Source organism: Bos mutus, chromosome 1, assembly GCF_027580195.1.
Source record: "Bos mutus isolate GX-2022 chromosome 1, NWIPB_WYAK_1.1, whole genome shotgun sequence".
NCBI lineage: Eukaryota > Metazoa > Chordata > Mammalia > Artiodactyla > Bovidae > Bos > Bos mutus.
This window is the reverse complement of record NC_091617.1, coordinates 85,411,092-85,434,252: the sequence shown is the minus strand read 5'-3', so window position 1 is coordinate 85,434,252 and position 23,161 is coordinate 85,411,092. Positions and strand designations below refer to the sequence as shown.

The 23,161-nt window shown below is 36.1% G+C and overlaps 1 protein-coding gene across 1 annotated transcript in view; it reads right to left on the bottom strand.

Moving 5' to 3' along the window:
- The window catches only part of CCDC39 (coiled-coil domain 39 molecular ruler complex subunit), a 51,419-nt gene extending 28,555 nt beyond the window's left edge, over positions 1 to 22,864 (bottom strand). Inside the window, exons 1-10 of the mRNA XM_005892525.2 lie at positions 22,653 to 22,864; positions 14,383 to 14,502; positions 12,596 to 12,742; positions 10,492 to 10,650; positions 9,549 to 9,641; positions 9,324 to 9,452; positions 6,621 to 6,812; positions 3,473 to 3,576; positions 3,020 to 3,152; positions 66 to 260 (exon numbers count right to left, since the gene is read on the bottom strand). Of these exons, the coding sequence (XP_005892587.2) occupies positions 66 to 260; positions 3,020 to 3,152; positions 3,473 to 3,576; positions 6,621 to 6,812; positions 9,324 to 9,452; positions 9,549 to 9,641; positions 10,492 to 10,650; positions 12,596 to 12,742; positions 14,383 to 14,502; positions 22,653 to 22,742 (1,362 nt within the window). The 5' untranslated portion in view covers positions 22,743 to 22,864. The remainder of the gene's footprint in view (positions 1 to 65; positions 261 to 3,019; positions 3,153 to 3,472; positions 3,577 to 6,620; positions 6,813 to 9,323; positions 9,453 to 9,548; positions 9,642 to 10,491; positions 10,651 to 12,595; positions 12,743 to 14,382; positions 14,503 to 22,652) is intronic.
- Positions 22,865 to 23,161: the final 297 nt, after the last annotated feature.

Below are 23,161 nucleotides of genomic sequence, written 5' to 3'. Positions count from 1 at the left end.
GCGGTATCGTGACCATCACAATTATGACAAATCAGTATGAAGACATTCATAAGAGTAACATCTACCTGAGCGTACATAATTTCTTGCTGCTGCAAGGTTTCAAAGTCCAGTTTATGTAACTGATGGTTGAGGTGCTTTAGAGAAGAACGGGTTCCTTCAATTTCAGATACGAGAGCTTTATCTTTCATTGTTTCAGTCTGTAATTCCTGAACTTTCTTAAATAACACATCTTTCACTATGTTCAACTGAACTTCTACTTCCTGATAATAAGAATAACAATGATTAATGTAATATAATACCTTTAAATGTTTTACTGAATGAATATTATAATTTAGGGGCTCATCAATGAACCCTTATTTTAGCCCTAGAGAGTATAAAGCCCTTCTTACAATTTCAACACATTCCCAACATTGCTTGTAGTCTACTCTCATCCACTATTCCTGTATCATATACCTTGATATGTCATTTACCCTGTGTCACCTTAGCCTTAGAACTTGACCATTTTTCACTGGTTTCTTTAGAATATAAAATACATTGAAGACACACAGCTTATAAGTTCCCAAAGTTTACTAAAGTCTTGAAAATGTTAAGGGAAGAACTCTCCCACCTTCTTTTCAGCACTATTCAGTGGTGAGCAGATAAATGCTTAACCACCAGGTTTGTAATAGATGGGAGGTTAGGAGGAAGAGGCTGATTTCCATAATTATTTATATTCCCACTAAGGCCAATTTCAAGCTACTCACATGATTCCTCTAAATTCAAAGCTGGGAAGAGATAGGCAGTTGCAGATCATTATGCAGTATATCTACTATACAGATATAAGAGTCAGACACAACTTGGTGATTAAACAACACCACTATACAGATATGATAGATGTTAGTAATTTTAAGTAACCTTAAAAGCATGCTGCTGCTGCTGAGTCGCTTCAGTCGTGTCCGACTCTGTGCAACCCCATAGATGGCAGACCAACAGGCTCCCCCGTCCCTGGGATTCTCCAGGCAAGAACACTGGAGTAGGTTGCCATTTCCTTCTCCAATGCGTGAAAGTGAAAATTGAAAATGAAGTCACTCAGTCCTGTCCGACTCTTAGCAACCCCATGGACTGAAGCCTACCAGGCTCCTCTGTCCATGGGATTTTCCAGGCAAGACTACTGGAGTGGGGTGCCACTGCCTTCTCCAACCTTAAAAGCATAGACAACAGTAAAGTGTAGAAAACTAATTTAGAAGTGACATGTGCTGAGTACTTTTTACTTTGTTTTTAATATAATTTATTTAATTGTGAGTCTATATAATTTGATTTTTAATAGTAGCTACATTTAGCAGCTGACTTATAAAATTCCAGAAAATTTAACTATCAGCTTTTGTGAGCTGGTAAGCACTGGCACCAACACACTACTGGCACTATTCCTTACTCACATTTTGCCTGCAGCTGACTTCCCTACCTATGCAGCCCACTAGGAAACAGAAACCAGTACCCCAGTTTCACTTCTCCCGTCTCAAGAGGCAGGTCTGTCTTGACCTCAAAGTGTCACATTAATGTATTCTAGGCTTCAAATAGATCTCACCTGCCAAGATCTATTGAAAGCTCTCATTTTAGAATGTTGAAATAATTTCCCTCTGTCCTCTTATACACAGGTAAGCATATTTCTCTTTGGTCTCCAATGAACCTCAATATGTAACAAAAGAAGTCTGTGATTGGCACATGTGAATTTTCACAAATGAAGAAACCTAATAATCTGATATACAAGCTTATAAAATACATTGCTTTTCATATAATAGAAAATTTTCACTGGGTTCAGGACCTTCTCAATGACTGCCTGGCTGAGTTTTAAAGTCAGTGCTTGGTGGTAAATAAGTCAGCAAAACATATAGGGCTGAGATTTTTCCCAAACAAAAAAACAAAACCCCAAGAACACAGCCCTGCTCAAACATGTGGCCAACCTTACTATTTATTAATTCAGCTAATTTCTTTTTAAATATCACTAGTTTTTAATTCTTTCTTCAGAAGGTTTATTTCATATAAAATTCACAGTCTTTAAGATTTCTAATAAGCTCCAATACTGTCCCATTTCATGTATTAACAGAAAATCATGCTTTCTGAGGGGAAACAGTCATAACATTTTTTTAAATAATGTTGTATGATTTGGACTCAAATACCACTCGAATCAAGATTGTTGCATGACGTTGTTACTCAGGATTTTAAACATACAACAGCACACTAAGGAAGCTGGATTCTATCCGAATATAAATGAAACCATACTTGAAACAGGCCTCTGCAAATGGGAGATTCTACAAGCACCTTGAGCTGCCCTTCCTTTTCCCCCATTAGACAAAAAAGAATAAAAGCAAGAAGTAGTGCCTACACAGTGCCTATGGTGATAGGTCACACAAATCATTTGGAGTTTTCAAAGAGGAAATGGCAAACTAGCCTATTCCAGTTCCTCAAAAATTGGCTTTAATGCTACCAGAGTGCCGAACAGATTTCGGTAGAAAGGGGGTGCCAGTGAAGTTAGTAAGGTGTTAGCATTTAGAAGCCCATTTACCAATAATGGTACCGAGCTGGGAGAGGTTAAAGAGACAGCAGATGCTGATGAAATATGTGTAATGAATGCAGACCACTGGGAGGGAATTGGATCACAAGCAAAAAATGATAGGCAGGTAGAAATCAGTTGTAAAACAAGGGCATTTTTCAAGATACATTTGCAATTTAAGAAAATACATGTGGATAGCAAACAGGGACAAGGACACAGTAGGCATTGGGAGGACATGGAATCTCACAGGATCTACCTTTCAGAGATGACATCAAAGTTAAATGCTGGAAGTGAAGCAAATGGAGAATTAAGAGCTTAAAATAAAAAGAGGTTCAACAACTCAACAATCTAATTACAAATGTGATTACCTCAGAAATCACAGCTTTATTAAAAGCAGGATGACCTCCTCCTCATCTGATCTCAAGAGTCTAATGTATTCACTATTACTAAATTTGCTGTAATTTTTTTAAAACTGAAACTAAATTTTACCTTCACACCTCTTTCTTCCTCCCTTAGCATGTCTTCCAAGTTGGTAGCTTTCTCCTCTACAGACATAGTTTTCTCAGTTATCTCCTTTAATTTTTTTCTTACAATCTGATTATGATTTTTAATTTTGCCTAACCTATAGAGAATTATGAGGAAAAAGCAGAAAACATGTCTAAAAGATATTTAATGCAAACAAACAAAAAACAGTTTATCCTAAGATTTCTTCATATAATGTGAAGCTTCTTTTGCCATAAACCTTTTAATACCAGCATATATTTAGTAGGTCATACAAATATTGCTCCTAAGGCTTTGTATTGAAAAACTCAGGAAAAATTGTTTAGGTGTAATAACTTAGTAGCTATAATTTTATAGTTATTGAACCAAAAAACCAATATTCAATAATTTTTCTAGAACTATTAAAAAACTACAAACATTCTTAGATATCTTTTTTCTTACCTTGCTGTTTCTTCATTAATGTCCATCTTTACTTTGGAAATATTTTTCCTCAGAGCTTCTAAATCACTGGAACTTCTATTCACAGTGGCTTTTAAAGAATCCAGCTATTTATTAGTTAACAGACAGAAATTATATATTTACTCTATATCTTATAATTCCATTTCTGAGAATTTTTATTCTGAACACATTCGTTTCTAACCTACATAACAGTGACAAACATAATAACCATGTTTCTGTAACATATTTAACAATTTTTCTTTTTGATCTGATAATAAATTTCAAATGACTTATAAGATACTGACAAATTATAGAGATCTACATATATGAGTTAAAAGCACATAGAACAAAAGCTTCACAACATTGCATTTGGCAATGATTTCTTGGATATGACACCAAAGGCACAGACAATCAAAGAAAAATAGACAAGTTTGACTTCATTAAACTAAAAATTTTTGTACAGCAAAAGTAATATCAACAGAACAAAAAAGCAACACAAAGAATGAGGGGGAAGTAACTACAAATTATATATCTGATAAGGGACTAATATCCAGGATATATAGGGAACTTCTAAAATTCAACAACGACAACAAACAAGCCTGACTCAAAAATGGTCAAAGACCTTGAATAGATATTTCTGCAGAGAAGAGATACAAAAGGTAAATAAACACATGAAAAAATGCTCAACATCATCAATCATTAGGTAAACAAAAAATCAAAACTACATTGAAATACCATTTCACAACCATTAATACAGCTACCATCAAAAAAATCTCAAAATGAAAAGTGTGGATGAGGATGTGGAGAAATTGGAACCCTTGTGCACTGTTAGTGAAAATATCAAATAGTACTACCACTGTGTGGTAATTCTTCCAAAAATTAAAAATGTAATTATTGTTTGATCCAGCAATTCTGAGATAATTCTACACCCATGCTAACAGCAGCATTATTCATTATAGCCAAAACAAGAATGCAATCCAAGGTCATTGACAGGGGAATTGATAAGCAAAATATAGTATATACACACAATGGAATACTATTCGGCCTTAAAAAAACAAAATTTTGACATATGCTGTAACATGGATGACCCTTGAGGACATTATGCTAAGAAAAATAAGTGACATAGGCCAGCCAGGAAAAGACAAGTATTTTATGACTCCATTTATATGAGGTACTTAGAGTAGCTAAAATTATAGAGACAGAATGTAGAATGGTGGTTTCCAGGGGCTGGGAGGACAGGGAAATGGGAAATTATTATTCAATGGGTACAGAGTTTCTGCTTTACAAGGAAAGAGTTATGAAGATGGTTGATAGTGATGGTTGTACAACATTAGCGATGTATTTAACACTAAACTGTCCATCTGAAGACAGTTAAGATGGTAAATTGTGTATGTATTTCACCACAATAAAAAAATTTTGAGAAAAAATGAAGTACTTTTACATGTTACAGCTTATAAGAACCTTGAAAACATTATGTAAGTAAAAAAAACCCTGACACAAAATGCATCATGTTGTATGATGTCCAAAATAGGTAAATCCACAGAGACAAAGTAGATCAGGAGTTGCCAGGGCCTGGGTGGGAGGAGGACAGGGACAGAAGGAAAGCCATTGCTAATGGGTATGAGATTTCTCTTTGAAAGACCAAAATACTCTAAAATTAGATAGTGATAATGGTTTCACAATTCTATAAAATACTAAAAATTACTGAATTGTATGCTTTAAGAGGGTGTATTTGATATGTGAATTCTATCTCAATAAATAAATTATAAATAAATGAATACCTGCATTTTTTTCTCCAACTGGTTTAAGCTTTAAAATTTTGGAGAATGAGTATTAGCAGTGACATTTAATTTATGTAAGAAATTCACTTTTTTGCTTTTGCAAGATCTTACTTATTCTCTTCAGATAGAAAAAACTTTCCTTCTTTATCAGAAATATAAAGTATAACAACTTATAAAATGAAATGCTCTGCAATGTTTCAAAAATTTCCCACCCAAATATCAGTAACTTCAGATAATATGGCCTCAAGGCACAAATTTCATAAAGATCCCTTTATTGCTAACTATGGGAATTGCTAACTCTACCCATGGAATAATCTAGTTGACATGTATGCTCAAAAGAAGAAAAGACCAAAGCAGAAGATTTTATTCTCTCTCTGTTTAAAGACATTATACCACTACATTGTCCCACTACTACACTGAAATGTTTTCCCTTAACAAGGTAAAACACTGAACTTCAACAGTAGTTTCTGCTAGAATTTGAGTGGTAAAACCACCATATACATGTGTCTCTGGAAAGACACTTCAAAATATCACCAATGTCAATAATTCATCTTCACATTTATCCATTTTCCTTTATCTTATGATTTCCAGCCTAGACCTTTCAGAAGTCTTTTGCCTTGAGTCAAGAACAAAACACCACGTGTGATAGGCAAGTTGAGCACTGCACAACACCAGGGGAATCCTTTATACCACCCATGATGTGAAGACAGCCCCCTGTTGCCTGTATCCAATCAAGGTTTCAATAGAAAGTGAAAGTGAAGTCACTTAGTTGTGTCCGATTCTTTGCAACCCCATGGACTGTAGCCTACCAGGCTCCTTGGTCCATGGGATTTTCCAGGCAAGAATACTGGAGTGGGTTGTTGCCATTTCCTTCTCCAGGGGATCTTTCTGACCCAGGGATCGAACCCGGGTCTCCCTCATTGTAGGCAGACGCTTTACCGTCTGAGCCACCAGGGAAGCCCTGCTGCTGCTGCTGCTAAGTCGCTTCAGTCGTGTCTGACTCTGTGAGACCCCAGAGACAGCAGCCCACCAGGCTCCCCTGTCCCTGGGATTCTCCAGGCAAGAACGCTGGAGTGGGTTGCCATTTCCTTCTCCAATGTATGAAAGTGAAAAGTGAAAGTGAAGTCTCTCAGTCGTGTCTGAGACCTAGACTCCTAGAGACCCCATGGACTGCAACCCACCAGGCTCCTCCATCCATGGGATTTTCCAGGCAAGAGTACTGGAGTGTATCCTAAAAGTTCAAGTTTCACAACAAGAAGGGATGTAACAAAAAGAACTAGAAGGCAGGTCCTTAACAAAGGAAAGCCTTTATGCTTATCTGTATAGTTAGTTGTTATAAACACACAAACCAGTCCTTTTAATTGACATACCTCATCCTTCAGCTGAATTCTATTAGCTTCATGACGTTGATATTCCGTTCTACATTTTAAAACTTTACGATCAGCAACAGAAATTTTTTTTTCATACTCTGTGTTATTCCCAATCTCATTTTCCAAAAACTTGATTTTTTCCTTAACCAGATTTTCTTTTTCTCTTATTTCCTGCTTTATCCTTGCTAATGCCTAGAATTTGAAATACATGTTAAATACATGTGTAATTAAAACTAAAAGGAATTCCGCTTTTATAGTACTTATTTTACCAAAATTTAAGGAGAGACTAATTTAAATGAATGAAATAAAATATTAGTACGCCACTAGTATCTATAAGCTCATATTTTTAAAGAACCCTATATTTTATTTCATCCATCTTGTACTTTGCTAAAGGGATAAGAAAAATGTCAGTCTTTCATCAAGAAAAGGTGACATCTAAAAAATAAAACAGTATTGAATAGTTTTCACATTTCAATGTAGTTTTCCAAGACCAGTGTAACAAGACCAGTTTTTTTTTTTCATTTTTTGAGAATATTATTTTTGTTATTTGTTTCAATAGGAATATCTTCATCACTCAGGCTTCCTGCTGGTCATGGAGATACAAAATAACTAGAATATGCAAAGTAATAACTGTGGTGTGGACAATATACCATGGGAGCAAAAAGATGATGAAATCTACCCAAGAGAAATAATTAAAAGCATTACCTAAGAGGCTTCATTTGAGTCAGGCCTAAAAAGATAAGTGGGGATGCATAAATACTCTCACATGGTTAAAGTATAGGGTGGGAGGGCAAGGATGGAATGGGGGGATGTTAAGAAAGAGTGGATACAGATGACAGAGATGAAGGGTGGAAGGCAGAGGTTAGGGCCAAATGGTGAAGAATTCAACTTTTCCATTGCCACGTTAAGGAGAGTCAAGTTTTAAGCAATATGGAATAAAGATCTTAGAGTTGGGGAATAAAAAGATCATATGTGGTTTGTCAGGTGATTCTGATGACAGTATGTCAGATGAGTTGGAGAGAGAAGGAAAATTTACCCTAAGATATATTTCTTTCAAGTTTTCTGAAACAGAGTCTCACCAAACGACTAATCTCAGGAGACTGGGTCAGGGGAGGCTATGTTTCTGAAGTTGGTAAGTTTTAGAAATGGTACATGTAATATTGTACCTATTAGCATATTAAATCAATATACATCCAAAATTCACTGCATTTTAAAACACATTATAGATTTGTTTACTCTAGTATTCCCATCTATATAACAATTAATATTCTATAATTGTAACATTCTATATCTCTACAGTGTCCATTCAACCAAAGGATAGGTTAAAACTTCCTAAATTTGTATGTGTCAAATAATTATTCTAGAATTCCCTGCATTTAATTCCTACATTATAGGCATTAACAGGGCAATCTATTCACAGTTAAGTTTTCATGTAGGTGATACCACAGATCAAAAACACCACAAATCAAGAGCTAGTTGTTAAACATTTAGAGGCATCCCACTACCTATGGAACCACTTCTGAGCACCCTCCCTAGTCTTTTTCAATACATATAGCCAGAAGATGTCACCCTGTGATTAAGGAATCACTGAGGATGTAACCAGAGAGCTATAGGCTGTGGATTCCACCAAACCAGCAGGCTGAGTAACTTTAGCTACAGGGTTGTATGAGCATTCAGATTATGGATTTGCAGTCTTAGATCTTAGTCTTAGATGTGATCTACACAGAGGAAGCAGTCAGGACTTGATGTTTGAAACCAGTATAAAGCAAGAAAGAGAAACCAACATTAGTAGCAAGAAATAAGAGGAACTCAGAGTTAAGATTGGTTCTTCCAACTCCCCTCTAAGGAGGCATAAGCCATTTTGTTGATAAAATGATTACTCACAGAAATTTAAAATACAGAAATCACATTTTCATATAAGTTACACGTAACAAGTAAACCACATCCAGATATCAGAATTCCAAACTTCCAGTGACCTGAATTGCTTGCCAAATGCCTTTCCATGGAGTATACTCAGAATGGAAGTTCGCACATTTCTCATGTGCCTTCTTTCCTCATCAATTCCTTCTCCCTCCCCAACTTCCCTAATCTTCCCATTTTCACTCACCACTATTTCACTCTTTAATGACTTCCCCAAAAAGTTCTCCTAAATTACCTCTGAAAGGAGCAAAAGATAACACTAGACAGGTGTTTAATCAACATGGTGTTCCTCCCCTTCAGAGCTTTTACCCCATTCTGGATGGTAACTCAGTTTCAAAAGGGACAATTTATTGCAGTCAGGGTTTCTTTCCTGACTCTCCATCCTTCTTTCTTGGCTACCCATGAGGCTCATTTCCCTACACCTTTTGATTCACACAGAAACAGCACACATGTTAAATCCAAGGCATCGTGGACAACCATGTACATATGAGTCAAGGCATTGGCTTTGCAGCAATAAAGTTGTCTGTCGATTTTCTCTTGTTTCACATTTCAGAGATATTAGAATCCAGTCTTTGGCATTATATACCATAAGTAAATAACCTTCATAAAATCACATTTCCAAATAGATATAGAACCAGCTTTAGAAAACATTTACCAAAACTATTAGATCATGCTACAAAAGTGACTTTCAAATAATAGTGTGATTTAATTTGAAATGAATGAGTTAAATACAAAAAGAGATAAATACAGCTGAAAGTTGCAAGAACCAAACAACCACTTTACCACGGCACAGTTATCGATGTCTTTATCTCTCTTCTGCATCTGTTCTATTGTGCTTTCCCACTGTAGAATGAGTTTTTGCCTTTCATTATGAATCTTTCGAAAATCTTGGGCAGCTTTATCCAATTCTAACTGTAAAATGAAGACCAAATAATATTTCTGTGAATTTAAGTGCTTTTGTGAACATCATTTTGACAATTAAAAAATAAAAATCTTTACTAAACCAACCTGTACACTTAGAGTCTCTGCAAATTCATTGTCAAGTACCTTTCTTCTCTGATTACATTCCACAGTCAGTCTTTCTAATTGCAGGGTCAGGGCCTACAATGTAGTTACATACAAAAATATTCATAATTATCATTTTACTAACATAAAAGCTGTTAGACAGCATATCTCACATTAATATTATATTATATATATGCAAAGAGTCGGACACAACTGAGCGACTGAACTGAACTGAACTGATACATATACATATTATATGACACATATTCATTTGACATCTAAAATAACTCAAAATAATATATATATATTCTTTATCTTCTAACTTCAATGGAAACCCAATTGTTTCTAAAAAGACTTTTAATACTTTTTAAAATGAGTTAGAAAAAAAGATTAAACAATAAATTTTCATTTAAGGTTATTTTAACTAATGCATGCGGTTTTAACCTGTTAGAAAACAGAATGTTTCATGATACTAATATATCACCAGATTTAATTACAAGTAGATTTTTAAGTAGTGGTTATAATAATAATTATATTATTTAATATATTATAATATATTAAATAATCAATATACACTGTAGTCTCAAATCAGCAAAAATTATCTGTAATATTCAAACTACTACACAAAATAAGTTAAAATATTAACACATAGTTCTAGTACAAAACTTTATTTTCTGAAATGCATTTGAGAAACCTTCTCAATCAGGATTCTTAACCTGGAGTCCAAAGATCCTTAAATGGTCAAAGGGCTTTAGAGGAGCTATAAAACTTGCATCAGGATTGTGTGAGTATTGGAGTACATTCATTTTTCTAGAGAGAGGATAATTGGCTTTATTAGACCCAAAATGTTTAAGCACTGCTTTAAAATTATAAGTGCAATTTAAATTACAGGTTGCTTTACTATAGATTTAGAGAAAATCTAACACTACAATGTATAACATCTCACCCTAATTTTATTATCATCTTGCTGAGCATACTTCTGAAGAGTGAGAGCATCACTATCTTTATGAGCTGATTCTTCCAGCCAGGCCTCCAATGCTTGCTGGTCCCAGTTCATCTGACATTTCAAACCATCCAATTTTTGAGTAGTTTTAAATATGGAATTCTAATTTCCAAAGAGAGGGAACAGGGAGAAATAACAAAACATTATTTACTATACAAACTAAAATAAAACATAACATTACATATTTAAAAGGAAGAAAGAAATCTTGTCTCTGTCCCCAGTCTCCAGATGTATACAATATATCATATTTAATTATATAACTATCATACTGGTATTTCAATTCTTTAGTTCCAAAATAGAGGGAAGTGATTATCAAATTGAGAACAATAGTTGAGTTAAAGTTTACTTAAAAAGACATTAGCGTATTTCCCCTAGAGCAATCCCATTAGTCACTCTACCAAAACTACCCAAGCAGATATGAAATTATAATAAAAATAATGTGCCTCATATGCTAACTCAAGCCCAAGACAAGTTCTCTTCAGCCCCATTTCCAATCAGATTGCTGTCTCTAAAAGATCTAGTATATAGAAATTTTGGAAGCACATTTAATTAAAATGAATATAGTAATTAAGGAGATAAAATATTTTTCAATGTATTTAACAAATTTAGATTCATAAAAGAAAACAGATCAATATACAAACAAATACAAATTAACATGATAAAATAAGTATGTATGTGTATATATAGGATTTCCTGGTGGCTCAGATGGTAAAGAATATGCCTGCAATGCAGGAGACCCAGATGTATATATACATATATGTATATATATACCCATATATATGTATATATTTGTGTATATACTTATTGTATGTATATATATATTTATGTATAATATTATATTTATTATATATGTATCAGATCAGATCAGTCGCTCAGTCGTGTCTCTTTGCAACCCCATGAATCGCAACACGCCAGGCCTCCCTGTCCATCACCAACTCCCACAGTTCACTCAGACTCATGTCCATCAAGTCAGTGATGCCATCCAGCCATCTCATCCTCTGTCGTCCCCTTCTCCTCCTGCCCCCAATCCCTCCCAGCATCAGAGTCTTTTCCAATGAGTCAACTCTTTGCATGAGGTGGCCAAAATACTGGAGTTTCAGCTTTAGCATCATTCCTTCCAAAGAAATCCCAGGGCTGATCTCCTTCAGAATGGACTGGTTGGATCTCCTTGCAGTCCAAGGGACTCTCAAGAGTCTTCTCCAACACCACAGTTCAAAAGCATCAATTCTTTGGCACTCAGCCTTCTTCACAGTCCAACTCTCACATCCATACATGACCACAGGAAAAACCATAGCCTTGACTAGACGAACCTTTGTTGGCAAAGTAATGTCTCTGCTTTTGAATATGCTATCTAGGTTGGTCATAACTTTCCTTCCAAGGAGTAAGCGTCTTTTAATTTCATGGCTGCAGTCACCATCTGCAGTGATTTTGGAACCCAGAAAAATAAAGTCTGACACTGTTTCCACTGTTTCCCCATCTATTTCCCATGAAGTGATGGGACCGGATAAGAATATACATATATTTCCATATATACAAATACATTTCCATAAGTATATGCATAAGTAAAGAGAAGAATTGAATTTGGAAAGCACTCCCAACCAAGTAACTAAAAGCTAAGGAAAAGAGAAAAACAGATTATAGTACTTTAATATTAGAGTCACAGGTTGATAATATGAAGGGTAAAAATTCTGACTGAAAAATGAAATTCAAAATTATAAGTGACTTTTTAAATGTAGATTTTTAAAATGTAACACTTATAAATAAATTATGCCTAGTATGGTGTAATAGGCAGACAGCAGGGTACCTCACATATTGTAAGGTTCAATGACTATTTGGTAAGCGAACACTGAGAAAATAAATGTAATATTCTATCACTGTTGATTTAAATCACAGCTCCATGTGACTTTCATTGTCCAAAAAACAACATAAGTAAATGTCAGGAAACTAAATGTCTTTCCCACACAGAAAAAAAAAAAAAAATCAACGTTTATTTGCTGAAGGAAGAAGGAGCAATTGCACAAAATTTTAGTAACAGTTCAACACATACTTCCTTATCATTCTTTTTTTCCCGTATTGAAGTTATCTCATTTTCCAGTCGTTGAATTTCATCCTTCACTCGTCCCAGTTCTCTTTCAGCAATCATCTTAAAATGTTCTTCACTTTCAATCTCATGATCCCTGGCTTTGCAAAGAGACTACAGAATAACATACAAAAGAGAAAGACTTTTTACATTTTAAAATTATAAAATAACTCTAAAACTAGACAAAAAAAAAACAAAGTTCCCATGAAATGCTTAGATGACCTATTATTAATTCCACTCTCTGAAACTTGCACATTAGATTTTGTGATTCAGTGTAGGCAGTGCTGCTTACTAGTTGTGAGAAAGATAGTTCATGGAATGTGCTAGGAAAAAATGTTGTCAGCAGTTTTATTTTGATCTAGGGAAACTGTTGAAAACCAAAGTTTATATACTGAGACTTTAAAAGATATAATTCATTTATTTAAAAATAAGAAATTAATATTAAAATACTTAGGAAATGGTATGCTTATAAGAACTGACCACATATCCAATTAAGAGAAATACTTTTAAAATAATTATGTAAACAGTGATGGTTGTAAATATGCCTTAGAGTATGTTAACATACAATGATGCCTTTGTGTTGTTTTACTTAATAAAATTGTATTTGTTGCCTACTGATCTTTTAGGACTTCAAAATTATCACCAGTGGTATTGTTTTTACATTATTAAGGCTGTTAGTGTTGAAGGAAGTTTATTGTCTTTCATCTCTATTAGCCTACTTGAAGTTTGACTATAATGAAATACACCTTAAGACTATCTCTGCTTCTCAAATCCCCAACTCAGTGGTTTAATAACTTGAGGAAAAGATGTTATCCTAAACTGTTTATTAATTACTAAATCACATCAGGATTCCAAAATCTTGGGATTGTTTTTAAAAGTTCAATAAATTTATAGCTTTCTAATAAGACTTGTAAAAACTCATGAAATAGTTACTTATCTATATTAATTATAAATTGGTATTAGAAACATGACTTGTTCAGTTTTAAGAATTACATATTTCTTCATAGAAACATAGATGTACTTAAAAAAAAAAGTTTGAACGAGAAGCTAGTAAAGTCTCCAATGCTGATTTACAGAACTTTTGGATTTTCTGGGCATCATCAGGGAAAGAGAGTCTTCACATGAATAGACTGTCCATAAAACAGATGCTTACTTAATTAATTACTCTAAGTTTTAATTTTTATTGTTTGTACTAATATTTCTAAAATGCATTGTACTGTCCCTAGTCACCTGAGCTTCCTGAACATAAATTAACTTTTCTATTATCTCAGGATTGTTATTGTAAAATTCAGTCCTTAAACTATGCTAAAATATTGTGGTGTCCTTAGGACTACTGAAGTGTGTTGACAGTTTGCCTCCTCTCAAAATCACTCCAGGAAGTTGTGCTGAAGAATTTTAAAGTAGACAGAAACTCTATTATAATGTTTTATTAATCTGTTTCTACTTAGGCCATCACTTCTCTGCACTGCTGTCACTGCACCCTTCTCATATAATCAGCTGCCTAATATTATATCAGAGTGTCTGAATGATGATATCTCCTGATGAATTAATTGTTCCTTGAATTTGGTGGCAGTAGAGTTCCTAAAAATCTTTTTTTCTACCTACTTTCAGGTTTAAGCTTTTGTTCATAATCATTTAGTTATGTGAAACTTTCTTATTATATCTCTAAAATCAAATCACAGATGTAAATGCAATGTGAAATGTTCCATGACTATACATGATACACTCAATGTGAATTTCAATCAGTATTGTACCTGGGTAAACAAGAACTCTTGCTTAACATTTTTGAAGTGAGAAGTCATAGCATTAATTCGATCTTCATAGTCACGGAGCTGATCTTGCATGCTTGACCTTTCATCTTGCAGCTTTGATAACTGTAAATAATAAATGCTATGATCAACCAAAGTCCTACTAAGTTTTTACCATATTAAAAATATAAAATCAAAAGAAAATAAAATTTTCATTTACTTTGCTTCTTTCAATATCCATTTGAATTTCTAAAATCTACTGATCTTTTAAATGTTATAAAATACTGTTGTGATTTAGAGATAACTGTGGGAAAATTAGCACCATAATATGTGAACCGTGAACTTCCAGATGTTCCAGCTGGTTTTAGAAAAGGCAGAGGAAACAGAGATCAAATTGCCAACATCCAGTGGATCATCGAAAAAGCAAGAGAGTTCCAGAAAAACATCTATTTCTGCTTTATTGACTATGCCAAAGCCTTTGACTGTGTGGATCACAATAAACTGTGGAAAATTCTGAAAGACATGGGAATACCAGACCACCTGACCTGCCTCTTGAGAAACCTATATGCAGGTCAGGAAGCAACAGTTAGAACTAGACATGGAACAACAGACTGGTTCCAAATAGGAAAAGGAGTATGTCAAGGCTATATATTGTCACCTGCTTATTTAACTTCTATGCAGAGTACATCATGAGAAATGCTGGGCTGGAAGAAGCACAAGTTGGAATCAAGATTGCTGGGAGAAATATCAATAACCTCAGATATGCAGATGACATCACCCTTATGGCAGAAAGTGAAGAGGAGAGTGAAAAAGTTGGCTTAAAGCTCAACATTCAGAAAACTAAGATCATGGCATCTGGTCCCATCACTTCATGGGAAATAGATGGGGAAACAGTGGAAACAGTGTCAGACTTTATTTTTTGGAGCTCCAAAATCACTGCAGATGGTGATTGCAGCCATGATATTAAAAGACACTTACTCCTTGGAAGGAAAGTTATGACCAACCTAGATAGCATATTCAAAAGCAGAGACATTACTTTGCCAACAAAGGTCCATCTAGTCAAGGCTATGATTTTTCCAGTGGTCATGTATGGATGTTAGAGTTGGACTGTGAAGAAAGCTGAGTGCCAAAGAATTGATGCTTTTGAACTGTGGTACTGGAGAAGACTCTTGAGAGTCCCTTGGACTGCAAGGAGATCCAACCAGTCCATTCTGAAGGAGATCAGCCCTGGGTGTTCATTGGAAGGAATGATGCTAAAGCTGAAACTCCAATACTTTGGCCACCTCATGTGAAGAGTTGACTCATTGGAAAAGACTCTGATGCTGGGAGGGATTGGGGGCAGGAGGAGAAGGGGACGACAGAGGATGAGATGGCTGGATGGCATCACCGACTCGATGGACATGAATTTGAGTAAACTCTGGTTGTTGGTGATGGACAGGGAGGCCTGGCTGCTGTGATTCATGGGGTCACAAAGAGTTGGACACGACTGAGATACAGAACTGAACTGAAGAGGAAGAAAGACCAGAACTCACTCTATCTTAGCCATGTAAGAACACAGCCAGAAGGCAGCCATCTACAGGCCAGAAAGAGGGCTCTCGCCCAATATATTCACCTAATATGGCACCCTGATATTGACTTCTAGCCCTCAAAATTTTGAGAAATAAATGTCTGTTTTTTATTGAGTCTATGTTGTTTCAGTATAGCAACCCAAGCTAAGACACTGATTTAAATATAAAGGAATTTAAAACTACAAGTTTTCTCTAAGATTTTTGCTGTTTTTCATTCCATGGACAGAGGAGCCTGGTGGGCTACAGTCCATGAGGTCCAAAGAGCTGGACATGAATGAGAACACATGGATGTGGGTACAAAGTAGTTTCCTTTTACTGTTTTCTAAAAGGTGATTTTTTTCACTTTCAATTTCTCTTTAAATAAAGCTATCCAGATGCTGAGGGGCAGGGAAGCCTGGCGTGCTACAATCTAAGGGCGGACAAAGATTTGGACATGACTGGGTGACTGAACAACAACAACAATTCAGAATATATTTCTGAGAAACTTGCCTAAGCATTTAAGACGTCTATCTTAGTCAGCTCAGACTGCCATAACAAAAAATCATAGACTGGGTGGCTAAAACAATGGAATTTTATTTCTCACGATTATGGAGGCTAGGAGGTCCAAAATCAAAGCACCAGTCAATTTGGTTTCACTGAAATTTTTCTTCCTGACTTGCAAATGACTGCCTTCTCACTGTGCCCTCACATGACAGAAAGAGCCCTGGTCTCTCTTTCTCTTCTTACAAGAGCGCTAATCCCAGTGCAATCCCCTCTCCCCTATATCTTGTTGTCATTGTTCAGTGGCTCAGTTATGTCCAACTCTTTGCAACCCCATGGACTGCAGCATGTCAGGCTTCCCTGTCCTTCACGATCTCCCAGAGTTTGCTCAAACTCAAATCCATTGAGTTGATGATGCCATCCAACCATCTCAACCTCTGTTGTCCCCTTCTCCTGCCCTCAATCTTTCCCAGTATCAGGGCATCAGGGTCTTTTCCAATGAATTGGCTCTTTGCATCCGGTGACCAAAGTATTGGAGCCCTCCCCGCCCATCTAGAACTCCCAAAGGCCCTACCTCTAAAGACCACGGTCTCTCTTACTCTTCTGATTGTTCAGTCATCCAGTCATGTCCATCTATTTGCAACCCCATGAACCGCAGCACACCAGGCTTCCCTGTCCCTCATCATCTCTCGGAGTTTGCCCAAAATCATATTCATTGTATCAGTGATGCCATCCTGGCATTTCACGCTAATACCCTCTTCTCCTTCTGCCCTCAATCTTTCCCAGCAACAGGGACTTTTCCTATGAGTTGTCCATTCACATGAGATGACCAAAATACTGGAGCTTCAGCTTCAGCAACAGTCCTTCCAGTGAATATTCAGGGTTGATCTCCCTTAAGATTGACTGGTTTGATCTCCTTGCAGTCCAAGGGACATATAAGAGTTTTCTCCAGTACCACAGTTTGAAGGTATCAATTCTTTGGCATTCTGCCTTCTTTATAGTTCAGTTTTCACAACCGTATGTGACCACTGGAAAGACCATAGCCTAGACTATACAGACCTTTGTCGGCAGAGTAATGTCTGTTTTTCAACACACCGTCTAGGTTTGTCATTGCTTTCCTGCCAAAAAACAAACGTCTTCTGATTTCATGGCTGCAGTCACTGTCTGCAGTGATTTTGGAGCCCAACAAGAGGAAATCTATCACTACTTCCACATTTTCCCTCTCTATTTGCCACGCAGTAATGGGGCCGGATGCCATGATCTTAGTTTTTTTAATATTTAGTCTTAAGCCAGCTTATCACTCTCCTCCTTCACCCTCATCAAGAGGCTCTTTAGTTCCTCTTTGCTTTCTGCCATCAGCACATATCTGAGGTTGTTGAGGTCCTGCTTATCTTGATTTCAGTTTATAATTCACCCAGCCCAGCATTTCTCATGATATGCTCAGCGTATAGGTTAAATAAACAGGTGACAGCAGACAGCCCTGTCGTACTTCTTTCTCAATCTTGAACCAATCACTTGTTCCATACAGGGTGCTAACTGTTGCTTCTTGACCCACATACAGGTTCCTAAAGTGGTAGGTAAGATGGTCTGGTATTCCCATCTCTCTAAGAGCTTTCCACAGTTTGTCATGATCCATACAGTCAAAGGCTTTAGCATGGTCGATGAAATAGAGTTAGATGTTTTTCTGAAATTCCCTTGCTTTCTCTATAATCCAGCAAATGTTGGCAATTTGATTTCTAGTTCCTCTTCCTTTTCTAAACCCAACTTGGACATCTGGAAGTTCTTGGTTTGCATAATGCTGAAGCCCAGCATGTAAGATTTTAAGCATGACCTTACTAGCATGGGAGATGAGTGCAATTGTCCGATGGTTAGCAGATTCTTTGATACTACCCTTCTGGTGACTGGCATGAGGATCAACCTTTTCCAGATCTCCTTCCTCTTTTTATAAGAACACTAATCCCAGTCCCCACCCCATCTAGACCACATCCAAACCTAATTGCCTCCCAAAGACCCCACCTCTAAAGACTATCACATTGGGAGTTAGGGCTTCAGCATATGAATTACTGAGAGAGGAACACAAACATTTAGTCCGTAATAATGGAGAGTAATCTTTTAAACTGTTTATTATTAATTCTGTTGGCTTATGATCAGAAAATGTGACTTATAAAATTTTTATCATTAATTTTTAATTGTTGTAAATACTTATAGCATAAAATTTACCATTTTAAACATTTTTCAGTGTATATTAAGTACAATGGCATTACGTATATCCACACATTGTACAACCATCACTACCATCCATTTCCAAAAACTTTTCATCCTTCCAAACTGAAATTCTGTATCCATTAAATACTAATCCCACATCCTTTTTACCTCCAGCCCCTGGAAATCACCATTCTAATTTATGTCTATGAATTTGACTACTCTAGGTTACCTCATATAGGTGGAATCATACCTTTGGTAATCATATCTTACCAAACCATATCACGTATTTGTCCTTATGTGTCCAGCTTATTTCACTTAGCATACTGTATTTAAGGTTAATCATTCATTTTTAGGTTTTTGCTCTGGTCTAGTAACATAATGTACCTTTGTAAATGTTTTATGAACATATTATACTTAAAGGATGTATGTTCTCTTTGTTTTTACTTTTGTTGTGTTATTCATATATTGTATATCTTTATTTTTGTCTATTGTGTGTGTGTGTGTGTGTGTGTGTGTGTGTGTGCGCGCACGCTCAGTCACTCAGTCATGTCCCACTCTTTGTGACCACACAGACTGTAGCACACCAGGTTCCTTTGTCCACGGAATTTTTCCAGCAAGAATACTGGAACATGTTTTTATTTTCTACTCCGGAGATCTTCCCAACCCAGGGATCAAATCTGGGTTTCTTGTGTCTCCTGCACTGGCAGGCAGATTCTTTACCGCTGCGCCACCTGGGAAGTCCAGATATTGAAGTACCTCACTGCATATTTTTGTCAAGGTCTACTAGCATTTATAATAGCTTTTACTATTATGTATTTGGCTGTTGTGTTGTTTGGTACTTTATCACTTTTCTTTGTCAATTATGACTTTTATCATTGCATAATTAACCCAAAACAAAAGAATCTGCTTTTCAAATTAAAGCATAATGATTAATTCTCCACAACTTGATAATTCCTTCCCCATAGAGCTCCCAAACAACATTTTACTGCCACTTTCTTAAATATAAAAGGATATGCAAGGATCACCAACTACTTATTGAAAACTTACATAATGTATGGGACATCAGGATAAAAAGATTCCAAAGAAAACAGATAATTCAGGACAAAAAAGACAAGAACTAAAGACACACACATACATACACACTTAGATTGTAATTGATAATATACTCCTGAAACAAGACCATGTGACACAAAAAAGCAACAAGCACATAACCTGAAAATTAAAAATATGATGATATAGTTGCCAAAATTAAAACTGCTATGTAAAGATGAAACAAAACTCTAAAAGCTTCCAGAAAATGAAAAAGTAACCTACAAAGAAATGGAAATGAATTTAAAAAAATAATACCTGAAAATCATTTTAATGTAAGATTATTCACCATCAACACTGCTTGAAAGACAATAGGGCAAAATTCTTGATAAATTCTGTGGAAATTTTATTTTTAATCTAGGATTTTCTATCCAGCCATATTACCATCAAATGTGAAGATAAATAAAAATATTTTCAGATTCAGAGTGTTTACCTCACATAGACACTTCTTAGGGAGACACAAGAAAGTAGTTCATCAAAATAAGGGAATGACTCAAGAACAAATGAAGATATATGATGTAGGAAATAGACCATCAACCAAGTAAAGGAATAAAGTGAATTCACAAGTTAACAGCTGGGAAATAGGCTTTTGGAAAAACAGTCCACTTTGGGAAACACAGGATTCCAGGAGGAAGTAGTAAGGCAGAGAGAGAGTATCCTGATGATCTGATACTATGATTTAAGGAATATAAAGTTAAAGCAGGCAGTGCAAGGAACCAGACAGGCAAAGCACAGACTGTGGGCCCTTTTTGAAACAATCACACATGAACAGTATCCAACCAGTCAAAAGATGAATCAAAAGTGAAAACTTCAAAATAAGATAAACTTAGTAAAGTAGCTGTATCAAAGACCATTAAATCATATTAAATATAAAATTAAGACTAAACACTTGTAGTAAATTAAGAGCATTGAATACAATGCAAATAAAATAAACCTTGATATATAAAAATAATAAAACCACTATTTTTAATGGAGAAAAGAAGGTAGCAGAAAGGGTAGGAGGGCTAATCTCTTCATTTCAAAGATGCAAAATGAAAGATCAGGGAGTCAACTCATACTGTCTACAAATGAAGCAAAGAAATTTTTAGAAACACTTAATTTAACCATTTCATTTTTTTAATTTAGTTTTTCTTAATGTTACAGAAATTTTTTTGCAACCACTATCTCTTATAACCAAGTAACACTCACTGATAGTCAACAATTTCTTTCATTTTCTCCTCTTAAACACAAGTAAAATTAAATTTCTATGCTAAAAATAGCACATAGGATCTTATTTTTATAATACTCCTGTCTTTTTTGTCTATATACCTGTAGATCATGATGTCTAGGATATTTGTTTAAGCCATGATAGTCACATCTATGGTCAACAGTGAGTATTCTGGGGAGAGAATATCTTGTATTTTTTATTTTATACCCTTTTCTTCTGTTTGAATATTTTAAACTTTCAAGAGTTGCTTTTTTAATATCAGAGTTTATTAGGTGACGTGATTGTGGTCCTCATTATTCTTTAATTGTTCTTTAATATTTTTAAAAATAGCTAATTCAAGTAATAAATATTTAAAATCCTGTAAGACATATTATGGCAATAATACCCAAAAAGAACATTTTAATGGAACTTAACCTATATTAATGTCCTTAGAGCAGTATAACAACCTGTGAAATGATTATTTTACTTATCTCCAGTTTACATAAGAAGAAACTGACTCAATGCTGATATACAGGATCTGAACCCAGGACTGGATACTTATTAACATTATTATTCCTCAGTATTCAGTGCTAGATCTCTTATATTTCCTAATGTAGTTCTTCACTTAAAAAGCAAAATCTGAAACCATCTAGTTAGATATAAGTAAATAAGTAAGAATATTTTTAAAAATATATTTTCAAGAAGCAGAACGGAGGATTTTCATTTTCATTTTTCAGAGGAGATAAGACCTCGTCTTCCATTCTCTAAAGCAGTGTAAGCATCATAGGTTCTTCTTGGACTCTTTCACACAACACATTGCCATGTGATAGAACTTTAGACTGACTGCTCAAGGTCTTTAAAAGTTTCCTGATTTGGTTACAGTTTTTATTTTTAACAACTACCACGCTTTGGTTGCAAGCTGGTTAAAATACTCCTTTGTTGTTGTTTAGTCACCAAGTCCTGTCCAACTCTTTGCAACCCCCATGAACTACACCCACCAGGCTTCTCTGTCCACGGAAGGATTTCTCAGGCAAGAATACTGGAGTGGGTTGCTATTGCTTCTCCATGGGATCTTCTGGACCCAGGGATGGAACAGCCTCTCCTCCATTGGCAGGCGAATTCTTTACCGCTGAGCAACCAGGGAATCCCCCAAATGCGCCCTTGTAACGTAAAATATTTTTATACCGTTCTGTGACAACTTAATCCTCACTTTGAAAAGCTGTAAACTGCACACTGTACATACTTACTAGAACATCCCTCTTGAAAACATCTCCTCGAATCACTTCAAATATCATAGGAAGAAACTCAAAAAGAAAAGTTAACCATACGTGTTTTGTTTGCAAACATCCGCAAATAACTGTTGCTACGCAAATCTCAGAAGTCACTTTGCAAACCGCGCTTAATTCTGAGGCAGGAAAAAGCCGGTGCTTTTTTCCTCTACTACTCAGGAGGTTGCAAATGAATGCAAGAAGTGGAAGAGGAGGGAGCAAAGATTCAAACTTTATAGTCGTGTATACCAATTATCATTTCAATGGATTGATTGATATCAACGCTTAGCAAGAACCGAAAAGGGCTAGCAGATGAGCAAAGAAAGAGATGGTACCGAAGAGGTAAACCGAGAAAAGATGGCATTAGGGAAGGAACGAGAGAAATAAAAGAGTTTGGGTATTTCTGCCAACCAGAAAAGTTCCCCCAAAGGCCCCCTCTCCCCTCGCCCGCCCACCTCGCCTTCTTCACCTGATCCTTACCTGCTCTTCCAGTGTCTTGTTCTCCTCGTTCGCCACCGGGATAGCGAACCCATCCTCCCAGCGCAGCTCCGCCAGGAATTCACTACTCATGATGACAAATAGATAGGGGACCTCAGAAAAAGTGCAGAAGAAAGAGCCACCTTCTCATTTCACCCGTGAGCGGCACCTGAGGCAACCCCAGGAACTCGCAAAGCTCCGGAGAAGTTGCTACCCGAGCTCTAGCAACCGTTTCGCGCCCTTAGTTACCAAACCGGAAGCGCTCATGTCCTGAGGCAAAACTTCCGGTCGAGAACACTGTCCCTGAATCCAGGGCAACTTTTTCTTCTTGAGCACCCAGGGAAGAGAATCAATTTACTCTTCCAGAGGTTCCTTCGGAGAAGGCAATGGCACCCCACTTCAGCACTCTTGCCTGGAAAATCCCATGGACGGAGGAGCCCGGTGGGCCGCAGTCCATGGGGTCGCTAAGAGTTGGACACGACTGAGCGACTTCACTTTCACTTTTCACTTTC